The sequence below is a fragment of the Capra hircus genome, chromosome 2, assembly GCF_001704415.2.
Source record: "Capra hircus breed San Clemente chromosome 2, ASM170441v1, whole genome shotgun sequence".
Taxonomy (NCBI): Eukaryota; Metazoa; Chordata; class Mammalia; order Artiodactyla; family Bovidae; genus Capra; species Capra hircus.
The window spans coordinates 20,258,862-20,274,768 of record NC_030809.1 but is presented as its reverse complement, the minus strand read 5'-3'; the positions used below and the strand labels follow the sequence as shown (position 1 = coordinate 20,274,768).

The window sequence follows — 15,907 nt, the reverse complement described above, 5'->3', positions numbered from 1 at the left end:
CCTGCTCCATTGCATGCTTTCTCCATCCAGCTGGCTCCCGCTTGGTCTTCAAGATTGAGCTTAAAAATATCCCCTCTTCTTGGGACTTCCCTGGTGGTGCAGTGGTTAAGACTCTGTGCTCCCAATGCAGGAGGTCCAGGTTGGTTTCCTGGTTGGAGAACTAAGATCCTTCATGCCTCATGGTGCAGCCAAAAATAAAAACTGAATAAAAATTTAAAATTCACCCTCCTCTCAGAATTCTTACCTGTAGCACATTGTGCCCAACTCTGTTACAGAAACTCCCTCACTGGGTGGTGATTTTTTATTTGGCTCTCTCCAATTAAATACTAAAAACTGGGACAAAGGGAATGTGATTTACTTATGTCTCCAGTACTCAAAACAGGACCTGTCTATTAATTAGTACTCAACCCATATGTGAATGAATGAGTATGTAAGCAGGGAAACAGACAAAGGAAGTGACTCTGCGTGAGGAAAGGCATAAGCCAGGCCATGGACAGATTGTAGAATGCTCTAAGCGCCATGAAGGGAATTCATCGTTTACTCTGTAGGCAAAAGAGAGGCAATGAATATTTTTTAGCAGGAGAATAATGTGATCAAATCCATGCTTTAGAAAAAGCAGGATGGTGTTGTGGGACTGGGTTCAGATCCCAGCATTACCACTAACTGATGTTGTAACTCTACATTAGTTCATTGACTTCTTAAGGAGTCTCAATTTTCTCATCTCACCACCCAGTCTGGAAAGGCTCAAGAATTCATTGAGATTGCCTGAAGGTTAAATCAGATAATTAAAAGAAAATAATGTCTTCCATAAACCAGTTACTTAGTAAATTATAGTTGTAATAGATGGATTAAGAATGCAGTAGTCTAAATAAGAATACCATAGTAGATGACCCTCTGTCATTAATTAAAGAAAGAAGAGAAGAGCTGTGTTTAGGTCACTAATTCCTAAAATATTGGTTTAAAGTGTAAACATTATGATAATTGCTAGTGTTCTTTGAGAACTATACCTAACTCATGCCAGGAACTGTGCCAATGGTTTTTATGTGTCATCTCATTTAACACTCTTTTTAATAAATAAAATATAAGCCTAAATCTGCTCATGCTCTTAACAAATATTCTATGTATACTATAATAATAGCTAATAAATTTTAATCAGGATTGGAAAAGTCTGATAGAATTGTAACCTGTATATTTAATACATGGTTTTTTAACATTAGGACTTGCAGGAAAGCCTGGTGAGAAAGGATACAGAGGCATTCCAGGGTTACCAGGTATAAAAGGACTCCCAGGGCTTCCTGGACCACCAGGACCACCAGGTATGACTGATTCTCTAATAGGAATAACAGGTGTTAAGTTTTCCTAGGCCTAAATTTAACAAAAATGTGTTTTTAGAATATGAATTCTGCCCTGACGTTGTCCCAACAGGAATTACTTCTTATAATTTAACTAAATTGTGGTCAGCCCGTCTTAACTAAAAATATTAACCTACATGAAGTTCTATTTTGCATTCAAAATGTTATTTTGAAATTGCTGGCATGTATTGTACACTATAATTTATTACAATATCATATATCCTGGAAGAAAGTAAGAAAATGCCTTCAGTTCAGTTCAGTTCAGTCGCTCAGTCATGTCTGACTCTTTGCGACCCCATAATTGCAGCATGCCAGGCCTCCCTGTCCATCACCAACTCACGGAGTTCACGCAAACTCATGTCCATCGAGTTAGTGACGCCATCCAGCCATCTCATCCTCTGTCGTCCCCATTCCCTCCTTCCCCCAATCCCTCCCAGCATCAGAGTCTTTTCCAATGAGTCAACTCTTTGCATGAGGTGGCCAAAGTATTGGAGTTTCAGCTTTAGCATCAGTCCTTCCAAAGAACACCCAGGGCTGATCTCCTTCAGAATGGATTGGTTGGATCTCCTTCCAGTCCAAGGGACTCTCAGGAGTCTTCTCCAACACCACAGTTCAAAAAGCATCAATTCTTCGGCGCTCAGCTTTTTTCACAGTCCAACTCTCACATCCATATGTGACCGCTGGAAAAACCTATAGCCGTGACTAGACAGACCTTTGTTGACAAAGTGATGTCTCTGCTTTTTAATATGCTATCTAGGTTGGTCATAACTTTCCTTCCAAGGAGTAAGAGTCTTTTAATTTCATGGCAGAAAGTGAAGAAGAACTAAAAAACCTCTTGATGAAAGTGAAAGAGGAGAGTGAAAAAGTTGGCTTAAAGCTCAACATTCAGATAACTCATGGTATCTCATCCCATCACTTCATGGCAAATAGATGGGGAAACAGTGGAAACAGTGTCAGACTTTATTTTTTGGGGGCTCGAAAATCACTGCAGATGGTGATTGCAGCCATGAAATTAAAAGAAAATGCTTTAGAGGCTTCCAAATTTGCCTCTATTTTAAACACATTATTCAGTTTGTAAAGTAATTTTTTAAATAAATAAAGTAGTCCCCTATTCCCCGTGACAACATCAGTGATGAAATTTATTGCATGGTAATAAAATTTTCTTACAGCATTTGGAAATCTATTACCGTATTGTCACAGTAGCCCCCCTTTTCCTGCTGGCCTTGGTCCTAGGATGAATTTGATGTTTGAACTCCAGGCCTGCTGACCAAAATATAATTTTCTCTAATTGTACATTTTCTGAGTTGCCAGTCCCTTCCCTATTTGAAGGCATAGCAGCAGCTAAACAAGTGCCTAAACCAGCTAGTCTGGTTGCTCTGGATTCATTCATTTGTACAAGCCACAGTGTTCATTGAGCATCTACTGTGTCCAGAAACTACACAGAACCTATGACTATTTATTTGTTCTTAAGGCCCCAGAGGAGAGCCGGGCAGCATTGGGAATCCCGGTGAGCCAGGACCACGTGGTATCCCAGGAAGCATGGGAAACATGGGAGTACCAGGTAACGCGTAAGGTCCTATTGTGAGCCTACAACCTCATGATGAGTCCTGATTCTGCATTTTCTGTGTTGTCACTTCGGTTTTCCACTTGGTAGAAAGTTGGTGTAAAATGATTAGATATGCTCTTAGACAAAGGTACTGTATGCAGCAAGAACATGAGAATGAAATAAATATTTGCACTGTGTAGAAAATCATCCATTGAGGCTACCTGATGCTTTAGAGCTTCTGAGAAACCAACTTCCTGGGAGAAAGATGGTTTGTGCAAAGGTCAGGAACAGAATCCTTCAAGATCTCTGCCTTTACCTATTTTACCTGATTTCTTTCCTAATTTCAGGTACTAAAGGAATGAAGGGAACTGTGGGGTTCCCGGGTCTAGCTGGAAGTCCAGGCCTCCCGGGTATTCATGGTCTCCAAGGAGATAAGGGAGAGCCAGGTTATTCAGAAGGTGCAAGGCCAGGACCACCAGGACCAAAGGTATGTAGGCCACTAAAGTATTTACACTGTGGTAGTGGAATGAGTCCTTTTAAATATCAACAAGTATCTGGATTCATTGTGGGCAAGGAGAATTGAAAACATTACTGTATTTTCAGGCATTTGTCTGGGCTTTTTTTTTTTTTTTCCCCCTCTCTCTATAACTGAGGATGCCTATCACACAGTTTCAACTTCTGAGTTTATTTTCTGCAGTTTCAACCCCCAAGATATTTCTTATAACTGTCCCTGTAATTTATGTATGCTTCCTGGTGGGCTTCTCTGATAAGGAATCCATCTGCAGTGCTGGAGACCTGGATTCGATCCCTGGGTTGGGAAGATCCCCTGGAAGAGGGCATGGAAACCCACTCCAGTTCTCTTGCCTAGAGAATCCCCAGGGACAGAGGAGACTGGTGGGCTACAGTTCACAGGGTCGCAAAGAGTCGGACACAACTGAGCGACTAAGCACACACACACACACATAACTGAGGATGTCTACCACAGTTTCAACTTCTGAGTTTATTTTCTCCAGTTTCAACCCATGAGATATTTCTCATAACTGGCCCTGCAATTTATGTATGCTGCCAGAGGGAGTCGGTGATCACAGGTCCATATAAGATACCCAGGCAGTGTTTGTTTTTCTTATGGTACAAAGTGGTCAGTCTCTGCTCTGGATTCAAATCACACATGCTTACAAAAATAAATTTCCCAACTTTATAATAAAAAACACTTATTAAACATACCAAAAGATTAAAATAAATTTAGAACATTATTAAAAAGCAAACACACAAAAAATTCCTAAGATACATTTATCTTCCTTAATTGTTTTAGAACTTTATCTTCATTGCGTTACACAGAGGATTTATTTATCCTGTCACAGTTTTTCAGTGCTTCTGCTCTGTCAAAGTCCTCCCTTATATGCTCTATCAGCAGCAACCAAAGGTTTCAGTGGGGCTCGGTTGTTCTTTAGGTTTATCTTCTTCCAACCTTTCTGTCTATAGAAACTACACTAAGATTCAGAGCAAGACTGATAGAGAATAACTAACAGAAATTCCCACCAGCAGGGGGTTTTAACTTGTAGTTCCATGGACCCCTGCGGAAGCCTATTGGATCCAAAGAAAAATTGAATCCAGATCAATTTCATCGATCCTGAAATTGAATGAAAACTGTTTGGAGATGGGGTTTTTTTTTGTTTGTTTGTTTTTCTTTTGTAGGAGTCTGTTATTTGTCATCAGACTTTCAAGAGTATATAATTCCAAAGAATGTAAAAATTGTTACTTAGGGGACTTCCTCCCTGATTCTCTTTTGAGCCAATAAAATACCACCTTTCCTAAAGATTTCCTCCAGCTATAAATCAACAAGAAAGAAAAATTTTTAGAAACCACAAAGTCCCTTTATTACTTGGAGTACAAACAAATTTACTTTGCCCTTTATTTTAAACTAGATCCTCAGAAAGCCAGGGAGAGATTCTTTCCATTTTTTCCTCTATGAGAAATTGTATTTGACTTAATTCATTCAATTAATGAACAGTTTCATTTAGATTTAAATTTTTCATAGGATAGGTAACTACAGAAAAAAACTTTAAAAACTGTACACTGAACACAAAATGAGCTGGCTTTGTCATGCTGGCAAATCTTAATAACAGAGTAGTATTTTAATCAGCTACCTTCAAGATTTTGTAAGTCACTATCAAATCCATATGTTCTGGTTTATCATAAAAGTGAGGTACATATTTAATGAATAGAAAACTATGGAAAGTTTTGGGTCTTTTTATATTTATTTATCTGCATGCAGAGTATTTGATGAACACATATCTATTTGTTCTGCTTGCTTCTTATACCTGAGTTAAACATTACAATTTGAACTTATACATTTGTGATTAATATGTCTCCCAGCGGTCTCTAAAGTTCCATGAAGGCAGGGATTGTATCTATCACACATCTGTATGCAATTACCATCATATTCCTATCTTCCTGGGCATAGGACTCCCTGTAGCCACAGAGGTCCATGCTGATAAGGACTCCATGCTTGGTTTAATGCGCTGCCATTTCTATCTTGAATTGCTTTTAAAAAGTTTATTTTTAAAAAACAAGAGAGGTGCATTTTCATTTTGCACTGTACCCCACAAATTACATAGCTATCTTGTTTCCAGCAAGTTTTCAGGGTGCTGTCTCACAGCAGACATTAACCATGAATTGCTAAATAAATCAATACATGCAAACTAACATAGTTTATACTTAATTCTGATCACATAACCTGCTTATATGAGAATTTTAAAGGTGTTTGACTGAATTTAAGGGAGATCCAGGATTGCCAGGTGACATGGGCAAGAAAGGCGAAAGAGGGCCACCTGGCGCACCTGGACGTTCGGGGCCTGCTGGACCAGAGGGACTTCCTGGGAGTCCCGGACCCCCTGGCCACCCAGGTGAGCCTGGCTTTGCAACCTGAATGCTGGAAGCCTGACACACATATGGCCCTCGCTTCCTAGAATAGTGAATGGAAAGCTATTTAGGCTTTTGTACTACAGTTGCCTTCTTTCACCTTTGATCTTTATAATCAAAGACACTACGAAACAGCAAATGAATTGCAAGGAGCCCATTTCAGTCCAGTTTGGTGACCGGAAATCTTAAAGCCTCCTGTAAACAAAATTTGGGGAGTGCTGCCTCACATGCATTCAACCTAAAGACAGGAAATGTTAGCTCAATGTACTTAGGATATTTGTATTAGTTTCCTAAGGCTTCCAAAGCAAATATACAGATTGGGTAGCTTAAACAGAAATTCATTTTCTCACAGTTCTGGAGGCTGAGAGTCTGAGATGAAGGTGTCCCAGAGCTGATTTCTTCTGAGGCCTCTCTCCTTGGCTTGTAGGTGGCCTCCTTCTCCAGGTGTCTTTCCTCTGTGTATCTGTGTCACAATCTCTTCTTATAAAGATATCAGTCATGTTGGATTCGGGTCACCATCTGCCTTGGTGACCTCTTTTTAACTTAATTACTTCTTTAAAGACCCTGCCTGGGAATTCCCTGGTAGTCCAGTGGTTAGGACTCCACTGGGGGCCAGAGTTCAATCCCTGGTCAGTGGACTAATTTCCCACAACTGGGGCAGCACAGGCAAAAAATAAATAAGCAAAGACTTACCTCCAAACGCAGTGATATTTTGAAATAGTAAGTGATGAAGACTTCGGCAGAGGCATTTGGGGGCAACACAATTTAACCTGTAACACTGTTGATCTGAGACTTTTTTTTTTCCTGACATATTTCCAGTTCAAACATTGGGTTGCTCTCTTAATAATACTTGCTTGTTATTTGGGTTTTCACGTCATTTGATCAAAAACAACTACTCAGTCACTGGTTTGCAGCTTCAGGTCTTACCTAAAGGCAATATTTAAACTGTTTTTTCCAAACATGGAAAGGTTCAGTGGATTTGCTGCCAAATCCCAATTAAAGTAATAAATCAGATATTCAGCTGTCCACCTGGCTGGGGTACACATCCCTTTGAAAATGAGTGGACACATCTCTGCTGTGCTTCTCTGGGGAAATAACATCCAAGACAAAATCCACTGTGACTAGTAGCAAGAGCGACCCCTGAAGACCAGCTTGAGCACAGTTGACTGTAACAACTAGCATTTAGCCATTGTTGGAATCATTCATCTTGTGGTTTTCTCTTTTCCTTTCCCTCTCTCTTCATTTACAGGGAAATCTGGACCTGGTGGTGATTTGGGGTCCAAAGGAATCAAAGGCTTCCCTGGCTTTCCAGGAATAAAAGGCCCTCCAGGTTCCATTTTTGTATTTTGTCTAGTTCCCTTTTGTGAGGGAAGCATGTTTTCTATGTGGTTGGAATCTCTTTCTACCTACCTGTATCTCTGACCCACAACTGCTCCTTGGAAGGTAGCTTCCAGTTACCCAGTTTCCAGACAACAATGTGGAAAAGCGAGGTTAGGTATAATTCAAAGATCAGGCTTCCCAGGCGGTGCTCATGGTAAAGAACCTGCCTGCCAATGCCGGAGACATAAGAGACATGGGTTCAATCCTTGGGTCCAGAAGATCCCCTGGAGGTGGGCATGGCAATTCACTCCACTATTCTTGCCTGGAGAATCCCCATCAAAGGAGCTTGGTGGGCTACAGGCAAGAGGTTTGCTAAGTCAGACATGACTGAAGCAACTTAGCTTGCTCTCTCTCCCAATTCAAAGATCAGCCAACCTATGCAAAGTGAAAATCCTCATGATAGCACTAACCAGTCCATGGTTTTCACTGTGAATTTAGCTTCATGTCACTACAATTCTGAAAAATGAACAATTTTTACAGAATTCCACACATCTGGGGATCACATCAGGCCATTGATAGGAAGTAAGTCCTCTCTTTGAATGGCTTTTTTTTCCAGGTCCTCCAGGATTGCCAGGAAATCCTGGACCAGTGGGTGAGAGAGGTAATCAAGGACTTGATGGAATTCCTGGTCCACCCGGAGAAAAAGGAGAAACAGGTACAGCTTGCTCATCATGGATGCACTGGTTTTAGAATGACTAGTGACACTGTAATTCTTCACCATTCTAGAAATCCTTCCCTGACAGAACTGATGACCTTTAAGTTGTTCTGGGTTGCAATAATTCTGTTACCAAAGTGAAGTTGACCAAGTAGAATAAATTTTATACATAGGTCAATGTCACATTAGGGAATATATATGTGTGTGCGTCAGTCGCTCAGTCATGTCCCACTCTGCAACCCCATGGGCTGTAGTCCACCATGCTCCTCTGTCCATGGGATTTTTCAGGTGAGAATACTGAAATGGGTTGCCACTTTCTACTCCAGGGGATCTTTCCAACCCAAGGATCAAACTCACATCTCTTATAGCTCTTGCATTGGCAGGCAGATTCTTTACCACTGTGCCACCTGGGAAGCCATATATAAATATATATGTGTATATATATATGCATGAAGATGAATATATGTGTGTTAGTCACTCAGTCATGTAACTCTGAAAGGTTGTTGCTGAGCTGTGAAAGACATTGGGATTCTTGGCCTCAGGAGGAGAGGAATTCAAGCCAGGGCCAGTGATGAGGCTTGATTGCTCAGAGCTTTTGTGTGATAAAGTTTTATTAAAGTATAAAAGAGATAGAGAAAACCTCTGACGTAGACATCAGAAGGGGGCAGAAAGAGTACCCCCCTGCTAGTCTTTAGCTGGATGTTATATAGCTACCGGCAGGCTGCTAATTAGAGAAAGGGAATGTCTCAAAACTCAGAGAGAGGCCCCAGGCCCCTCACCCACAACATGCATTTTGAAATAACATTGGCACAAGGTGAGTCATCCCGGGCCATAAAATGATTGACATGAATCTTGAAGAAAGGCAGGTTTCCAAGTAAATATGTGGTTTCATTAACATAGATTAGGAGAACAACATATGAGTAAAACATACTGGTTTGTTGAGCCCTTATTGGTTCTGAATCTTAAGTGGAACTGACTTGAAGAAAGACAGAGTCCAGGGTAAATACATAGTTCATTAACATAGCTTAAGAGAAACATTTCCATAAGAAAAATGCATTGGTTAGCTCCTGGTTTGAGAAAAGTTAAGTTCAGGTGGAACCAGGTGTCATCACGGCAACACAGAATTTTAAGAGAAACCTCCTTTTAAATTTGTATAGAGAAGGGAGAAAATCTGACACTTGTAGTTTGTTCCTTCCTGCCGCTTAAGACAGATAAAAAAACATCTGATCCTCGCAGCCTATTTCCTCTGTTTGCAGCCCCTAGCCTTCCTGCCTGTTACCCTCTCAACTCTTTGCAGTCCCATGGACTGCAGCTAACCAGGCTTCTCTGTCCATGGGATTCTCTAGGCAAGAATACTGGAATGGGTTGCCATTTCCCTTCTCCATAATATATATTATATGATATAAATTAACTGTATATATATAACATATTGAAATACCAAAATTTTCTCTTTCAGGCTTGCTGGGAGCACCTCCAGGTCCAAGAGGGAAACCTGGTCCTCAAGGTGAGTGGTTCTTCCTCCCAAACCTGGTGATATACATTTTCAAGGACCAAATCTGATTTAATAGCCCTGACAGATACACTTAGCATTCTGAATTAAAGAAGTCCCAATGGTAACACAGAATATTTATATTCCTAGCATTCAAGTAAAAATGTTCCATTATTACCATGGAACAAACTAGACACTGTAATCCAACTTTCAAATTCCCATCTATGAAAGTAAAAAGACTTCTTCTGTATTTCCTTTCTTGTTATCAGCATGGTTTAAATGGATCACCTCCTAAAAAGATGGAGGTGGAATTGATAGCTTCTCAAGGAGTTTCCTCTCCATGCTATTCTGAGCTGCAGTAGTAACACTAATCTTTGCCACTTTGTTCTCTTCGTTGGTCTGATTCCAACCCCTGGAGCCAGTGTGTGGCTCAGGCTACCGTTTCTTCAGGGCTTTCCCATAACTCTCTCAGGATCTCTGGCATGGCAATTTACTGAACATGTCATTAAGAACATACACGTTTTTTGTTTGCCTCAGACTGTTGCCAGACCCTTCAAGCATTTCAGAGCTTGCAGAGAGCTGAAATCATCTAAATTCTTTTTTTTTTTTAAGTATAAATTACAGGCAGAAAAAAGAACATGGTAAACAAAGTGTTAGATATTCAGTTTTATTTTCATCATCACTTTAAGCATTCTCTGCATAATATATAACTCTCCAAGCCCTTACCTCTGCCACCAGCCTCATCCTCACTTTTCATTCTTCCTTCCATCATTTCCTGTTGTCATGCCATTTACTATTGGATTGGCCAAGAATTTCATTCGGGTGTTTCCATATGATATTATAGATTTTAGTCCTAGAATACTTGTAGAGTAACACAAAGATGGGAGAGAAGAGGGGGAGATTATTTTCAATTCATAAAACATTTTCCATTCATGAATATCAAAGCACAATTTCTTGAAGGTTTTCTGAGATTAAAAATATTAGTATTAAGTTGTGACCTTCTGGGGGAGACTTCTTTGGGAAATCCAAATCTCACATTTCTCCCAGACTGGTGTTTATCTTACGGGGGAGAAGTACTCAGAGGACAGAACAGGAACAGCAGCTTTGTCGTTCCTTTGTGAGGGTTTGGCTGGGCAACACTTGTAATGCACAAACTGACCCTGAATTTAGCTTTTTTATGCTCTGTTGAATTATCAGTGATTAAATAAAGTCATTGTAATTAAAATTCACCAGATAGTAACAGATAGAACACTTTAGAGCTTATACCATGCTTTTCATCTGCATATTCTCTCATTTGATATCTAAAGAACTGAGTTAAGTCAGATATTACCTCTATTTTTAAAATAAGAAAACAGTGAAATGACTTTACCAGGAGCAACAGATAGCTGGAGGCAGAACTGAGTCTAGTCTGGACCCTGTCTTCATAGATTTACATCTCTTTTGTCAGCCTCTTAAAATATATACCTTTAAGCAAAAAATATATCTTAATACCTTTAAGCAAAGTGTCTCTGTTATTAGGGATAGCCACAAACTATAACCTCAAATACAGGGGCATTATAGAAACTTATCAGACTTTTTTCTTTGCAGGAACCAAAGGAGACAGGGGAGTACCAGGCTTGCCTGGCCTCCCTGGCAGGGAAGGGCCAGTGGGAGATGCTGGGCCTCCAGGGCCCATTGGCATGACAGGACCTCAAGGGGCACCAGGCTTTCCTGGTGTAACCATCCCTGGACAGAAAGGAGATCAAGGTCCACCTGGCTCTAGAGGAAACCCAGGTGAAGAATCTACTTTTAAATATGATAAAAGAATGAAAATAACATTTGACATCAGATGCTTTCAACCCACTCATGTGACTATCTTGCTTGTTTTTCCTTCTGGTCTTCTCTGTTTTCCCATGCCCACCTGTCCTTCCGTGGGGAGCATAAGGCTGTTGGTGTGGAGGCAGAGGGATCTATCTGAAAAATTAGTAAATATTGGCACTTCCCTGGTGGTGCAGTGGTTAAGACTTTGCCTTCCAATGCAGCGGGTGCAGGTTTGATCCCTGGTTGGGAAACTAAGATCCCACATGCCTGTGGCCCAAGAAAACAAAACAGAAAACAGAAATGGTATTGTAACAAATTCCATAAAGACTTAAAAAATGGTCCACATCAAAAAATATATATTTTTTTTTTAAAGAAAAAAAAATTAGTAAATATCAAGTTCATGAGCCTGGGAGAGAGAGAGAGACAGAGAGAGAGAGGCATCCATTCACCAGTACTGACTGAGCCCCTACTGTGTGTAAAGTACTGGGTTAGGCACTGATTCTGCTCTAACAAACCATCATCAAGGAGAAGTAGTTCCTGCCTCATGCCTTGTTCCAGATAACGTTAAGGTGCAGGGTTTGCTCTTCACTCAAAAGGGCAGTAACAGAACCTGCAAAGCTCCCCGAGTGGTAATACTGACAGGCTTTTTGTGAATTCAGGCATGCCTGGTCCTCCTGGACCTCCAGGGAGTCCTGTAGAAGGCATAAAAGGAGACAAGGGGTTGATGGGAGAGCCTGGCCAAAGAGGTCCACCTGGAGCCGTAGGAGACATGGGGCCACCAGGTCACCCGGTAAGTGGGAAATTATTTTGACGTCTTGTCTGACCAACCTAGACAGCATATTAAAAAGCAGAAGTATTACTTTGCCAACAAAGGTCCGTCTGGTCAAAGCTATGGTTTTTCCAGTAGTCATGTATGGATGTGAGAGTTGGAAAAGAAAAAAAACCTGAGTGCCAAAGAATTGATGCTTTTGAACTGCAGTGTTGGAGAAGACTCTTAAGAGTCCCTTGGACTGCAAGGAGATCTAACCAGTCCATCCTAAAGGAGGTCAGTCCTGAATATTCATTGGAAGGACTGATGCTGAAGCTGAAGCTCCAATCCTTTGGCCACCTGATGCAAAGAACTGACTCACTGGAAAAGACCCTGATCCTGGGAAAGATTGAAGGTGGGAGGAGAAGGGGACGACAGAGGATGAGATGGTTGGATGGGATCGCCAACTCAATGGACATGAATTTGAGTAAACTCCAGGAGCTGGTGATGGACAGGGAGGCCTGGAGTGCTGCAGTCCATGGGGTTGCAAAGAGCCAGACATGACTGAGCGACTGAACTGAACTGAATTCTTCTAAGTGGACTGCCAGGATCAGACATACCTGGAGGCAACACAGGTTTCCCACTTGTGATTTTTCTGTGCAGTTAACCCAAAAAATGACAGAGTCTGGAAGGTTCAAAGAATGGAAGGACCTTAAGAGTTGGGCAGATTTGGTCTCTAAGAGGCCTGTGAAAGCTCAGTCTATTTGGGGCCCTTCTCTATGTCATTCCCGACCTCCTCTTGTTTAGACTCTGAACAATTCCACGTAGAAGCTTGGAATCATTCTAGATGACAACAAAAATTTTCTCTATTAATAGGCTTTCAAAGTCATCTTTCCTGTCCCCTAAATGTCTAGTTTTCCCCACAACATACTTTCCAGTATTTATAAATAGCTGTCATTTCCTTCTGAGTATTTTCTCACCCAATAAGTACATGTTTTCCCCTAGTTTGTAGGGGAAATATATATATCCTAGTTTGTCAATACCTTAAGAATGCAGACCTTGAGATGAGTACCTTTCAGGAATATGAATTCAGTACTCCAGAGAGTAGCTAGAGACAGACGAGTCTCACTATCCTGAACATTCTGTTTTATAATCCAGCCTATAAGTCCACATGGGGCTTCGCAGGTAGCTCAGTGGTAAAAAATCCGCCATCCAGTGCAGGAGATGCGCGTTCAATCCCTGAATCAGGAAGATCCCCTAGAGAAGGAAATGGAAACCCACTCCAGTATACTTGCCTGGGGAATTGCATGGGCAGAGGAGCCTGGCGGGCTACAGTCCATGGGGTTGCAAACAGTCAGACATGAGTGAGCCACTAAACAACAATAAAAACAGAATTCCACATGGGCTATTTGGCTGCCTAGTCACCACATTATCATCACTCATTAAGTTTATGGTCAACGAAAGCCCTTGTGCCTTTTTCACGTGAACTTGAGTTCCTCACGTGAGTTTCCTCCATTGCCTGTTGTCTTGTCCATTTTTGTATTTGTGACTTAAGTGCAGAACTTTCACATTTACCTTTCTTAGATATCATCTTGTTCCTTTAGGCTCATGCTCCCAACCTATTAAGATCTCTCCATCATAGCATCTCACTCAACACCATAGCCACCTTCCCTAGCTTTCTCTCAGCAGCATATTTGAAAAGATTTCTCTGTTTACATAAAATTCTTGGAAACTAATGAGGAAATCAGAGTTATGTCATAGAGAGTATGTGTTATCTTGTGATGGATAATGAGGTCCTTTGACCTGGTTTATTGTCAGGAAACATGTTAAGCTCTCTTGGTGTATGGTTTCCTGAATCTACTTTTTAACAACTCTTTTTTAAAATGAGATACTCACCTATCTCCAGCATTAGGTATTTCTCCTGTTCTTCATGATTTTTTGAAAGTGGCAAACACTGATCTTATAATCACATTGAAATTCTTCCAAGAACACTGGGATGTGGAAAGTCTGGTTTGGAAATGCAGTCTGTCTTAAATCCTCTGTAGTGTAGGCATCTGTATTTGCACCTGAAAGACAATTCTTATTGTTGTTCAGTCACTAAGTCATGTCCAGCTCTTTGTGACCCCATGAACTGCAGCACGCCAGGCTTCCCTGACCTTCACTATTTCCCAGAGTTTGCTCAAACTCATGTCCCGAATCAGTTAGGCCATCCAGTCATCTCACCCTGTCATCCCCTTCTCCTCCTGCCCTCAATTTTTCCCAGCATCAAGGTCTTTTCCAATGAAAACTGACTCCTTGCCCTTAACAACTCTCTCCTTGCAGGAAACAGCTTCCTCCCCACCTGAGGGCAGGGCCTGGCACCAGACCTTTCTCCCTGGTTACCTTTACCTCTGGAGAACAGGCCAGACTTCAGAAGCCTGAGAATCCTTGATCACATGCTCCTGTTTTCTCTCCTTCCTTTTTTAACCTCACACCACCTTATCTAAGAAATAGGACTATTCCTTCTTGGGTCTCCAAGCTCCAAGGACAGCTAGCTCATGACCAGTTTTGTTATTGTTGGCATTTTCAGGACCTTCCATTCATTGTTTTCAAGTAATAGCATCTGTCTCAATTCATACAGACAGTATAAGACTGGAGGTGACAAACATTCTGACAAACAGCTCCTTTTGGAAGCCCTGTTCCCTCCCCTCTCCTCCTATGGCCTTGCTTGAGCATCTCATGGCCACAAGGGCAATTACTGTGAGCCTCAGAAGATGGGAGCATCTCAGCCCAGTCAGATCATTGCATCTTTGCCAAGAGTGATGTCAAAACTCCACTGACACCCCCTTCCTACTCCCATCCCTGAAACCTGTACTTCTGTCACTCTGACCAGAGTAAGTTATAACTCTGAGGGCTTAGTTAGAATGATGGTGGTTGTTACAGTTCAATAGCATATCTGTTGTCTTTGCAAGAATTACAAATACAAATTATAATTTTCATTCTGGCAATCTGGTACTTGTTCTTCCAGAAAGATCTCCGAATACCAGGCAGTTCACTTTGGAATACAGAATATCCAATTGTATCTGATACACTAACATACATTCACATCAGAAGTTATGTTCACTCTTGTGTTCAAATGTAGTTTTAACTTCTTTTTTACTGAAAAATCATAGTCCTAAGGTGAGGTCTAGGTGGCACAGAAGTTACGGGAGGTGATATAGTAGATTAGAAGGTAAAAATGATGTCTGTCAACTTTAGATCATTCTGATCCAATATGATAAAATATCTTATATGCTTTAAAAAACTATAATTAATATTGTGATTTTTAAAATGTGTCTTTGGTTCTACTTCTTCTTATTTGAAACATAGGGAGCACCAGGTGTCCCCGGTCAGCCAGGGGCCAGAGGTGATCCTGGATTCTACGGATTTCCAGGCATGAAAGGTACTATTTTTGTTCAGTCCTCTGTGGATGCAAAGACAATGACCGTGAGTCACATTTTAAGGCACACAGATGTTTACTGAACCCGTAGTGTCAGAACAGGCTGGGTGCAAACAGAATGAACGAAGGAGAATGAAGCAGGAAGACTACACCAGCACCCAACCCCAGAGGCCTTAAAAATTAAACCATGTCTTAAGGATGCAAACTCTAGAAAAGCTTAAAACAGAAACAGTTTGAAGTGGTGACCTTTGAGTGTACTGATATGCGTTGGGCTAGAGAATGGGGAACTACATCAATAGCAACAGTGTTGCTTTGAATGATTTATTTTACTTTGTGCCTGTGTGATAACTGTAAAAAGCTGAAAATCTAAAAGAATATTCACAAACTGATCATGTGGGAGGGTAAGTAAATTTTTATATGCAGATTTAAGCATTTGGTTTTTTATGGGGCACATGTGTTATGTTTTTTAATCAGAGAAAACATAATTTGGAGTTTTAAGTTTAAAACATTCATACACATAAAATTTAAACTTCAGGTTTTCAGAAAATCCCCCATAATGGTACTATGACCTCAAATGACATTTTGAATTTTGGATGT

The 15,907-nt window shown here is 40.9% G+C and overlaps 1 protein-coding gene across 1 annotated transcript in view; it reads left to right on the top strand.

Annotated features, from left to right (window-relative positions):
* Nucleotides 1–15,907, top strand: part of COL4A3 (collagen type IV alpha 3 chain) — a 159,254-nt gene that overhangs the window by 132,476 nt on the left and 10,871 nt on the right. Inside the window, exons 35-44 of the mRNA XM_018058855.1 lie at nt 1,218–1,316; nt 2,824–2,913; nt 3,246–3,385; nt 5,678–5,804; nt 7,070–7,150; nt 7,757–7,855; nt 9,312–9,359; nt 10,932–11,117; nt 11,804–11,934; nt 15,241–15,313. Of these exons, the coding sequence (XP_017914344.1) occupies nt 1,218–1,316; nt 2,824–2,913; nt 3,246–3,385; nt 5,678–5,804; nt 7,070–7,150; nt 7,757–7,855; nt 9,312–9,359; nt 10,932–11,117; nt 11,804–11,934; nt 15,241–15,313 (1,074 nt within the window). The remainder of the gene's footprint in view (nt 1–1,217; nt 1,317–2,823; nt 2,914–3,245; nt 3,386–5,677; nt 5,805–7,069; nt 7,151–7,756; nt 7,856–9,311; nt 9,360–10,931; nt 11,118–11,803; nt 11,935–15,240; nt 15,314–15,907) is intronic.